This window comes from Zingiber officinale, chromosome 8B (genome assembly GCF_018446385.1).
Source record: "Zingiber officinale cultivar Zhangliang chromosome 8B, Zo_v1.1, whole genome shotgun sequence".
In the NCBI taxonomy this organism is placed as follows: domain Eukaryota; kingdom Viridiplantae; phylum Streptophyta; class Magnoliopsida; order Zingiberales; family Zingiberaceae; genus Zingiber; species Zingiber officinale.
Genome location: NC_056001.1, coordinates 8,462,207 through 8,473,217, shown reverse-complemented (window position 1 = coordinate 8,473,217; position 11,011 = coordinate 8,462,207). Strand labels below are relative to the sequence as shown.

The following is an 11,011-nucleotide window of genomic DNA, read 5'->3' as shown; positions in this document are numbered from 1 at the left end:
TTCAGTTGATTTACAACACCAATCTACTTCTCAATTGCTTGTAGATGCTAATGACATTTACGAAGAGATGGATGATGGGGAGATGTCCAACAGTGAGGATGAAGTTGAACTAAGCTCATCTAGCAATGAGGACATAGAAACTGTTAATGTTGACTAGTCAGATGTTAATGATGATTAAATATTAACATTATTATTTCCGTCAGTAAGTAGATTTCCTTAATGTTTTGTATTTATATTATCAGGTTTTTAGACCTTTTTATGATGTGTTGCAATGTTATTTTGCAGATATTATCATGGCAGAGCAGCAGGCTGTGGCACCCTGTGGCACCCTGTGGCCACAAAGTCCTTACCGTTGTCGGGGACTCGTAAGTATATTGTCTTATTAATTATTCAAGTTTATATATAACATTAGTTATAATATATTTCTCATAACCTAAAGGTCTATTTTTGTGCAGGTTCACTCCGGATGGGCACAGAGTTGCCACATATATCACTGCAAAATTTAAGGAACGAGTTAGCGCGTCTGGTACTACATGGAGGCATGTAGACCAGGAGATGAAGCTATTTTATTATAATGAATTTGTGGCAAGTAAATTTAATATATTTAATTCACATTCTATAATATCGTTATCATTTATATCATTTAAACTAAATGTTTAACTTATAATTATAGAAAAGATATACATGGGTGGACGGGCAAGAAGATCAATTTAAAGCTACATGGAATATTTATTGTGTCAAACTCTACAGAGATCATATGTATTACATGAGAAAGAAGGGCACTAGGCCTGTGTATGTTTCGGAGGCGATATGGAGTGCATGGACGGCCACCTGAGCTACAGAAAGGTGGCAAGCTAATGCCGAAAAGGCAAAAGCAAATAGGAATACAGAGCCAGGTGGCCCGAGCACCGGAACCGCTCGGCATACGTCAAGATCCAGATCTATTGTTAAGCATACCATTGATCTGGTGAGTATAATTTAAAATTATACTTTATAACAAATTTTGTATTTATTACCAACCTTGTATTGTTGAGCATACTAATTTTTTTCCCTAATTTATAAATGTAGGAACGTGAGCTTGCCCGACAGCCTACATGTATGGAGATTTTTCTGAAGACCCACAAGAAGAAGAATGGGTCATTTGTTGATTCTCGATCTCAAACTCTACATGTAAGATAATTAACTTTATTACGTTTGTTCATTTATATCTTGATTAGTAATTAGTAATACATATCAAATTGGATATTATATTATTTTTTATGCAGCAAGAAATGACAGAACGGGTGGCTCAGGCATCTCAGCCATCAGCAGAGGGTGGAGAGTCACAGTCTTTATCCACCGACGATCTAAATGAGATATATTATGATGTTGTCGGTGGAAGGACAAAAAACTCCACCCTCTACGGCCTTGGCTCTCAGGCCAAAGTGACATTTGATCGTTTGAGGAATCCAGTAGGTCGTGCTAGTTCCTCTTCTTCTGGTGAGATGCAGTCTTTAAGACGTGAAAAATCAAGAACTGCGGTCTCAACTGAAATCAATGGATCAGAGGATGACTGATATGAATCAGTGGAGAGCTGATGAGGAGAAGAAGAGAGCTGAACGTGACAAGAGTAATGAAGATCTCATGGCCCAAATGCGGGCAATCGTGGCTTCTTTCACCCAAGCATCACAGGGATCTGAGTCACAGAAGACTCAAGATCTATCAGACGGTGGTCGTTAGCTTTTTGAGGTTCGTTCAGCTATACTTTAGTTTTTTATTTATTATATAGAACGTGAGCCTGTTTTAATATTATAACATGTTTATTTCTAAAGGTTTTATTACTATATGTTTCAGGAGTCACGTTCAGTCATATATACATATTGGCTCTTCACTACATCATTTGCTCACTTTTTGTTCAGGTATTATTTCATATAAAATTCTTAATATATAAATATGCAAACTGTTTATTTAAACATCATTTTGTATTTGCCTTTTTACAGGATTTTCTCTATGATTTCCCGTTCTTGTATTATTGGGACTACATTTTAGTTCGGTATGTGTTATGTAAACTTGATTTTAGATATGGATATGTGTAGAATATATATTCTGTAGATTTAGTTAGCTATGGATTATATAGAATATGGTTTTTTTTGTGGATTTTATTAGTTTGTGATTATCATATGATAGATATATGTGTGTAGATTATATTTGATGTAGATTATATTTGTTGTGGATTGTATTTGTTGTGTGGATTGTATGAAACCATCGATTGTGATGGTTTGTTTATATATGTGGAAAATGTATATGGGAACAGCGTGTAAATGAAAACAATCTGGCAAATTTTTTTTTGAAATTCCGACGGAATCCATTCCGTCGGTAAGTATCAAACTTTTAGTTCGATAGATCACCTTCGGGACCACCGACGGAACATGCTGATCTGTCGGTAATTACCGACGGAACATAATTTTCCGTTGGTATCTACCGACGGAAAATGATGTTCCGTCGGTAATTACCGACGGAACAGGCTGATCCGTCGGTAATCTCCGACGGAAAATGTTGTTCCGTCGGAGATTGTCACCTCAATCGGTGATGTAGAATATTGTAATTATACTGACGGAATGTATTTTCTGTCGGTACGTTTACCGACAGAAACTTAATTTCCGTCGATATAAAATACCGTCAGAATTCTGTTTCTGTCGGGAATAGAAGCCGGCGGATATTTTACCAATAGAAATTATTCTGTCGGAATTCCGTCGCTATATGTCTATAGCGACGGAATTCCGACGGATATTTCTGTCGGTAATGCTAGTTTTTTTTTTTGTAGTGCAAGTACTCTTTATAGGGTCTTCGAATAAGTGAAAGCTAAAGGAGATTAAATATAGATAATTATGATAATAAGTAAACACCACAGGCATCGTAATCTTAATCTTATCCAAAGTAGTCCAACTTCAAAGATAGGACCGCACCAGGAACAGTTGGAAATAATGCAAATTTAGTGAGGAGAGATAGTATTACCAATATATGAATCCTCTCAATCTGTCTTTATTGCAATTAAAATAGCTAATGGATTTGGAAATGGTGGACAGGTGGAGCATTATAAATCTAGGAGCTACGAACTACTTTTTAAATAGTACAAATTCTCAGTTAGTTTGCTCCGTCAACAATCCTACTTTGACAAGAACCATAATTGCCATTTACTTTAGTCCAATCCAATAGCATCTATATGGGGTTCACAATGTCAATTGTAGTTTTTCTTTTTGTCATCAAAATAAATAAATAAAACCACCATTCAAGCTATCAACTGAGCAGCAATTGAGTGGATGATGATATCAGCCCAAGCAACACAAGGAACTTATGCAATCCCACTATGGCAAGAAATTAAAAACAAAGAATTATCAATTTACAATCATGGGGAACGACAAAGAAAGGAACTCTAGCAAATGTATATCACGCTAAAACAGTTTGTCTTCAACCATGCAATTGGGATACTATAGCATTTGTTCTTACTGAGACTAGTAAGTAAGAAAGGAGCTCTAGCAAATGTATATCACACTAAAACAGTTGGTCTTCAACCATGCAATTGGGATAGTATAGCATTTGTTCTTACTGAGACTAGTAAGTAAGAAAGGAGCTCTAGCAAATGTATATCACACTAAAACAGTTGGTCTTCAACCATGCAATTGGGATAGTATAGCATTTGTTCTTACTGAGACTAGTAAGTTGCTCAATGCACCAAGACAATTTTTTTTTCTCTCTAAACCGAACTAAACCATTTCTAAAACCAAGTCAAAGCAAGAAAAACATGCAATCATAAATTCATAACTCAGAGTCATCGACAAAGATAACAAAATTTGGTTTAAATGGAATAACATCTTTTAAGAAGCAATGGAAGAGATAGGTCCTAGTCCCACCAGCACGGTTAGCTATGGTGCCTGTCGCCACCAGCTAAACAAGGGGGACACAAAGCACAAATCCAACAAAGCAGACAGGCGGAAAGGCTTCGCCCTTGGTGCAGGCTGAGGGGTCCCAGCATACATAACCTACCCACTGTGATGATGGTGATGATTCCTACCTCTACCCCCTCAAGTTTCCCTCGTCTAGATGATTTTGATTTGCTCTAAGCCTAAGGAAAAGGTAAATTAGGGATTTGAGTGCGTAGGTGGTCTCCTCTAAAGCGGTGAGGCATTTCTGCAAACACCTCAGGGGAAAAGTTAGTGGGCCTGGAGAGAGGCGGTGCTCAATGGGTGTCATTCCTACCGAAGCAAGCATCTAGGTTTAACCAGAGATGTGTTACGCTGCCACTGCTGTGGAGGAGGGATCCGGCTTATCCGGGGGATTTATTGGCACCGTGCCAAGAGCCAAGGATGGGCTACACAATTATTGAGGCGCGACAGGGCTAGAGACTCTCTCCTGCTTCCGGCCCCATTGCTCGCACAGATGAGCTGTAGGGCATTGACGGAGGGGAGAAAGACGTCCGTAGTACGTACCTGGACTGGTATCGGCGGCCGGCCCTCGCGGCGGAATTCTCCGGATGAGGCGGTCGCTGGCAGTCGGTGGCGGTGCCGTCCCGGCCGACTTTTCTTTCCTACTGTAGGGGAATATTATATGGCCACAAAAAATTCTAATCCAACGGTTCGCATGAAATTGATATACTGGGAAGCTTTTAAAAACATAATTACTCTCATAAAGTTCTTTTTATTTTCTCTAAAAAACTAATTATGTGATAGTCTCTGTCTAATTCTACACGAATTATAAAATAATCATTCTCGAAATTAAAAACGTTAACAGTACCAGAAGGCCTCAAGCAAACCATGTGGATTTGTTTTTCAAATACACTGAATGAACAGACCTCAAGCCTTTCAAATGCATTGTAGCTATTTATTAAGGACCACCACTGCTTCCCAAACCTTAATTGCATACTGTGATAATGATATCAGGCTTGTTCTTTCGTTTTGAGCTTTTTGTTTAAAAAAAAATCTTAGATATTTTCTATATAATAATATTAGTTTCAAAAAAATAATATGTACAGATAAAGAATTTCAGAAAAATACTTAGGGATAGACATGGACTCGTAAAAGATAAAAATGATAGCCATAAATTTATATAAATTTTTTCTCTGTACATATATGATTACTCTGGGTTTCATCACAAATTCCCATTTCCTCACAAGTACGAGATTTACAAAGTTATTAGCATAATTAAGTTTGGCAATCTTTTCACAAGTTCTATCTGAAAGGTATGCCTCGCCAAACTGTCTGTACTTTCTTCGTGTTTGATTCATCTGGCATGCTTCGTGCACGTGAGACTGCAAGTTCGACGAGGATGAGGGCTGAACTGTAACCCCACCAGGCCACCATGCACGTCCAAAGCTGGCCCTCCCTGCTGCATCCTGCAGCAACAGCAGCAACAAAGAGAACAGTGAGTGGTGATGCATAATTTGACGACCAAATTAGCCATTATTGTATTGTTTTTTTCTGATATGCAACTGCGCATGTAGTAGGGCCGCTGTGTCCTACAAAAGAGGGGTGACAGGAGAACAGAACAGGCATGGAGGAGCAATAATGGACACATTGCCCGTGGAGGAAAGAACCTACGCCCTGACGTCTTGTCATCTCATCATCAACCAGATTTATCTACCTTCTCCCGGAAGTCGAGATAAAACAGGGCATAAATTGCACTTGTTGCAAAGTAAACAGAGGTCGCTCAACCGCTCACCGTGGCGTTTTCGGCCCCAAGAAAGCGCGCCCCGGCAGCTCTGCTGCATCTCACCCTCTCTCCTGCCCCCGGTGCAGGCGTTGCAGCACGACGCAGTTCGACCGATAAAAGCGAGGAGAAAGTGTGAAACACTGCTGCGTCTTTCTCTCTCCTCTTCATTTGCCAACCGCAAGTATTGACACGGTGCCTGCGTTCTGCTGCTGCAGCAGATGACGACTTCATCGCTGCGACAGCGAGCCCATATGGGAAGAGAGAGACACGAGAGTTATGAAGGTCGGAGCTGCAGGGGGGTACGGTTTGCGGCATGGCTCGCTTTTGACTCGTTTTCTTTTGGAAAGGCTGATGAATGACTATAGAATAACCTTATAGAGATTAGAGAAGAAGAGTTGGAAAGGGCAAAAGAAAGTTTTTTTTTTCTGTGTCTATCAGTTGTTTTCTTCTCCTCTCGCTCTCCCGCGCTGGCCTTCTTCAGGCCTTTACGCGTCGCTTGGCAATTCCTGTAATCTTATTTGCTACTTGCTTCCTTGGGTAATACGCATCGCGCAGCTTTGAATAGCCATCTCTGGGTGGCGAGTGAATGGGGATCGATTTGAACACGATCGAGGGGGACGAGGAAGAGGAGCCGGAGCAAACGGCCCACTATGCTCCTCCGTTGCTCCCGGCGCCCGAGGCGGAAGAGACGCCGATGTGCCTGGAGTTGTGGCACGCGTGTGCCGGGCCACGGATATGGTTGCCAAAGAAGGGGAGCCGAGTGGTATACTTGCCGCAAGGCCACATCGAGCAGCTGGAAAACCTAGACGGCGGCGGCGGAGGCAGGATCTGCGGTGGAAACTTGCCGCCTCATATCTTTTGCCGCGTGGTCGGCCTCAAACTCCATGTCAGTTTTTCTTCTCTCATCTTGCATCCATTACTTTAGAATTCTCCCCCGTTCTTGCGGGGTCTCATTTGGGGGCTTCCATGGACGCAGGCCGATAGCGATACAGACGAGGTCTATGCCCAGCTATGTCTCGTTGCGGAAAGTGAGGTAGGCGTTTTTGGCCGGGCGTTCAAACTTCTCCAGTTGTATTTTATCTGAAAATTTTTTTATCAGGATTTTGAACAAAGATTGAAGAAGGGTCTGGTTGAGGATAATGAGGTAGAACAGAATGTGGAATTTGGGAGCAGACCCTCTATTCCCCACATGTTCTGCAAGACGCTCACTGCCTCTGACACTAGCACTCATGGAGGGTTCTCTGTACCACGGCGAGCTGCTGAAGACTGTTTCCCTCCCTTGGTAACAATCATCACCTTCACTATCTCTGATTTAGAGCGTCTACTTTGCAGCAGATGCTTCAGTCAGTCAGATTTAGTGACCTTGTTGTTTTGGTACTCTGTCTTTGGCAAGGCTGACATCTTGTTTAACTAGTGTATATTTGTTTCTAGGATTATAAGTTGCAGAGGCCTTCCCAAGAACTTGTTGCCAAAGATGTGCATGGTACGGAGTGGAGGTTCCGGCATATTTACAGAGGCAAGCTAAGCAAATCTTCTTACTTTGAGACTAGACTGTCACTTGCTTGCTGGTTTCTGAACTTCTGATGAGTTGCACATAATCCTTTTAGTCCTTGTATTTAAATTTCTGGCTTGTTTGAATAAACTTTTTTTGTGCTTGTTGTCTCCCAATTCGTTGAACAGTTGTTCATTCAAACTTTTATTGAGAGATTATAAGCACAGATACATCTACATACAAAAAAATCCACTCCATAGTGACACATTCCCAGAGACAATGAACACCAACTAGAAGAGCACCTATCATGCTTCTACGCTTTAATTGGTTTCAGAAAACTCCAGCACTGTGCCAGAACCATCAAAATTTGGTGCATCTGCCAACAAACTCTGTCGAGATAACATAAATAAGACTTCCTTAACTTCTGTCACAAAGAAATTTGTCAACATAGGAGACAGACCACCCATTTACTAGGAAAAAAAACAGTTAGAATGATTCCCATGATAAACAAAGCCATTAAGTTATTGTTTTGCATTAGCTTACCAGGACACTTTACTAGGTCATCGCAATATCATTCCAGTCATCTATATGATAATACTAAATATGGATTGTGCACATGTACAACTGCAGTTTGAAAAAAAAAAACTTGATATTTAAAGCTAAAGAAAATTCAATTGTGTGCCTTGTAGGTCAACCCCGTAGGCATCTTCTTACAACTGGATGGAGTGCCTTCGTGAATAGGAAAAAGCTCATCTTGGGGGATGCAGTGTTGTTTCTTCGGTAGGCACAGTCAAACTGATACTATGGTCTTCATAATCATGATCTATTATGAAAACGAGATTGCTCTTCATGTGACTAGTGGTAATGATGGAGTGCTCAGATTGGGTGTCAGAAGAGCAACCCAATCCAAAAGCAGCATTAATGCTTTAGCACATATCAGTAGGAACTTGAATCTAGCTACCCTTGCAGTCGTTGCTGATAGTGTCCCCACAAGGAAAATCTTCCACATCTACTATGATCCAAGGTATGCTTGGTTGCACGAGAATTTTGTATACAAAAGGCATTGTTTCTAAGAATATCTTATTATGTTAGGTTCACATATAAAGGAACTTTCCAGTTATCTTTAAGATCAATATCTAGTAGTGATTCACTTTTATGTACTATTTGGCACATCATGTCTTTGTTTATTTCCCATGAATGACAGCTTTTTAGATGATGAATAAAAAATGTAGGATGTCATGGTTGTCATGCTTCTTCCTAAAGATTGTTCATATCCTGCAGAGGAAGCTCATCAGGTTTCATAGTTCCATATTGGGCATTTGCGAAAAGCTTCAACAATCTTATTTCTGTAGGAATGAGATTTAGAATGATTTGTGAAAGTGAAGAAGCTAGAGATAGAAGGTTTGGAAAAAAAAAAAACCTCACATTCATAATCAGAATCAAAGTTGAAATGAATTGAATCATTCATTTACCTGCTTAAAGGTCTACGGGGCTGATAACTGAGATCAATGAAGTCGACCCTGTAAGGTGGCCTGGTTCCAAGTGGAGGTGTTTGTCGGTATGCTTATATCTATCCTTTTGTTCTCGCACCGAATAAGTCTTTATTTGTTTTTAAGAAATAGTAGTGCAATGTTAATTTGCCTGTTTTCTAGAAATACTAGTGCAATGTTGGTGTCTCACCAATTCAGAGATTTAGCATCCAGTACATTCAGCATTATCAATTCTTTCCTGCTCTCTTATGTATACAATAGTCATGCAATTGTTAAAGAGCACACAAGTATAGTTCGTCCTTTATACCTGTTGCGATGTAATAAGGACAAATTATTAGGGTTATTTTTCCTTGGTAGTCCCTTGACCTTGATGTAGAGTACTATTATTATTCTTTTGACATTTACACCCCTAAGGTTGATATATTTAGAATTAAATCCTATTGTATTTACAATTTGGTTCTCGCTACTTGCCCATAAGAGGTGAGGACCTGCTTAAACTCTTTAGTTACACAAGGCACTACAGTTAGCTATAGTAGGCGCCAACCTTTAGTTATGGCTTATGTTGGTGCTACCCTTTAATCATGGCTTATGATAGGTGCTACCATTCATCTAGGTGCTATGCTCTTTTTGTTCGTAGTGAGTAATGCTACCCTTCAGTTATACTAGGTGCTATGTTTTAGTTATAGTAGGTGCTACCCTTTAGTTATGGTAGATGCTACTTTTTTTTTAAAAAAAATCCAGCAGGTATTTTGTTGCAGTAGCCGCAATGCTTTAGTACTTTGAGATTGAAACAGAACACATGTCAAGTGACGAAATTTTGTGCCAAAAGGACCTTTACACAAGTTCTATCCACTTCTAAGCAATTCTGGAAGCCAAACTCTCTTCAATGGTTATCTACTGCATTGTTACTTGATGATGTGCTTTGCAAATGTATAGGTAAGTTGGGATGATGATGGAGAAGTTGGCCGACGCAGTAGGGTATCTCCATGGGAAATTGAGCAAACTGGTTCAGTTCTAGGCTCCATCAGCCTGTCAACGGCAGGTTCCAAAAGGGCCAAAATCGGTCTTCACCTTCCCAGTATGGATTATCGGGTTCCAAGTAGGTCTTTAGTGTGTGATGAAAAGCCTAGTCACCAAAGGCTAATCTGTATCTTATTTATTTCTAATCTTTGCCCAATTGTCTGCAGAAGGAAATGGGTGTCTAGACTCTAGGAAATATGCAAGTTTCCACAAGGTCTTGCAAGGTCAAGAATTTACAAATAACAGAACTCTCAATCATACTGGTGCAATAACTCCTAGTTCTGAGGTTGGAGTTGGTCAATACGCAGCGGAAGATGCATGTACAGCTGCTGCAAACAGCTCTAAGATAAGTGCATCTGCACCAAGAGGAATCTTCAGAATGCCACTTGGGAATTCTGAGTATCCTTTTGTTTGCACAGGCTTTAATGAACCTATTGGGTTCCAAAAGGTCTTGCAAGGTCAAGAAATTTTCTCACAAGCTCCTCGCCTCCTTGGAGTTCCATCTGATTCTCATCTGAGGGACGGAGCCTACTGCAAGTTTGATGGTGCTCTTACATATCACAGTCAGAGCAAATTACCTGATGCATCTGCCCGATATGTTACTATTGGTCAACATTCATTACCAACAGTTCAAGCATCTTCTCCATCATCTGTGCTTATGTTTCAAGAAAGAAAGTCCAAGAATTCATTGGTGAAATCTGCACCTAGCATGAAATGTCAAGATAGTGGCGGTGATGGCATCTACTTTGCCAAGCCAAATGGCTCAGATAGCTTCCATAGAGATGCAAACTTTCTGTTTTGGCCTCAAAGTATGAGTTTTCCTTTTGACAACCAGCAGCATCAAGTGGTAAAAGTTGATGCACCGCTATCAAATTGCAAGCTGGGTTTGGGGACTGAGCAGATTGCCAACTCGAATGGTTGCAAGCTATTTGGTTTTTCCTTGACTGACACGATTCCGTAGCTAATGTAGTTGATAAAGACCAACCAGCCTCACCGTCTACTCATTCAAGTTTGATGCCTCAAATTCCTTGTGAAAACTGTTGTGTGGCAGTGATACTGGATTAAGCACTATGCTGAATATGTTGTTCCATTTTAGGGCTTTGATTTCTCGAGGTAATCTCAGTGTTGTAAGAAGTTATATCTGGTAGTTGCATTTTGAAACTGGCATCCGACTTAATTCCACAAAGAATCTTCCGATATCCAGTTTCTCTATCTGAGAAAGAACAGTATTTTGCGTAGGTTTATCCTTAGTAGTTAAAAAAGCTGAATTCTAGGAAGAAAGTTGTTTTAAAATGTCTCTCAACTCTCCAAGACACCTCAGAAA

The 11,011-nt window shown here is 40.2% G+C and overlaps 1 protein-coding gene and 2 long non-coding RNA genes across 3 annotated transcripts; all 3 read left to right on the top strand.

The window, feature by feature from the left end:
• Nucleotides 1-742: 742 nt before the first annotated feature.
• LOC122016646 lies at nt 743-1,409 on the top strand. Its single transcript, XR_006121149.1, has 3 exons — nt 743-967; nt 1,069-1,170; nt 1,266-1,409. It is a non-coding gene; the product is annotated as an uncharacterized LOC122016646 (long non-coding RNA).
• Nucleotides 1,410-1,709: 300 nt separating this feature from the next.
• On the top strand, nt 1,710-2,072 carry LOC122016645. The gene is made up of 3 exons (XR_006121148.1): nt 1,710-1,728; nt 1,834-1,898; nt 1,980-2,072. It is a non-coding gene; the product is annotated as an uncharacterized LOC122016645 (long non-coding RNA).
• A 3,549-nt stretch (nt 2,073-5,621) lies between these two features.
• LOC122015176 (auxin response factor 2-like) lies at nt 5,622-10,886 on the top strand. Its single transcript, XM_042571931.1, has 10 exons — nt 5,622-6,571; nt 6,662-6,718; nt 6,785-6,967; nt 7,117-7,201; nt 7,867-7,957; nt 8,037-8,201; nt 8,459-8,578; nt 8,660-8,735; nt 9,604-9,766; nt 9,855-10,886. Exons 1-10 carry the CDS (start codon nt 6,272-6,274, stop codon nt 10,646-10,648), a joined length of 2,034 nt encoding a protein of 677 aa, XP_042427865.1. The 5' UTR covers nt 5,622-6,271; the 3' UTR covers nt 10,649-10,886.
• The last annotated feature ends 125 nt before the right edge of the window (nt 10,887-11,011 follow it).

Bases quoted from the DNA above. Each gene is read 5' to 3' on its own strand.
- LOC122015176 (XM_042571931.1), top strand. From the start codon at position 6,272: ATGGGGATCGATTTGAACACGATCGAGGGGGACGAGGAAGAGGAGCCG. The intron at 6,572-6,661 runs GTCAGTTTTTCT...CCATGGACGCAG, and splicing joins TGGTCGGCCTCAAACTCCAT to GCCGATAGCGATACAGACGA. The intron at 6,719-6,784 runs GTAGGCGTTTTT...TTTTTTTATCAG, and splicing joins GTCTCGTTGCGGAAAGTGAG to GATTTTGAACAAAGATTGAA.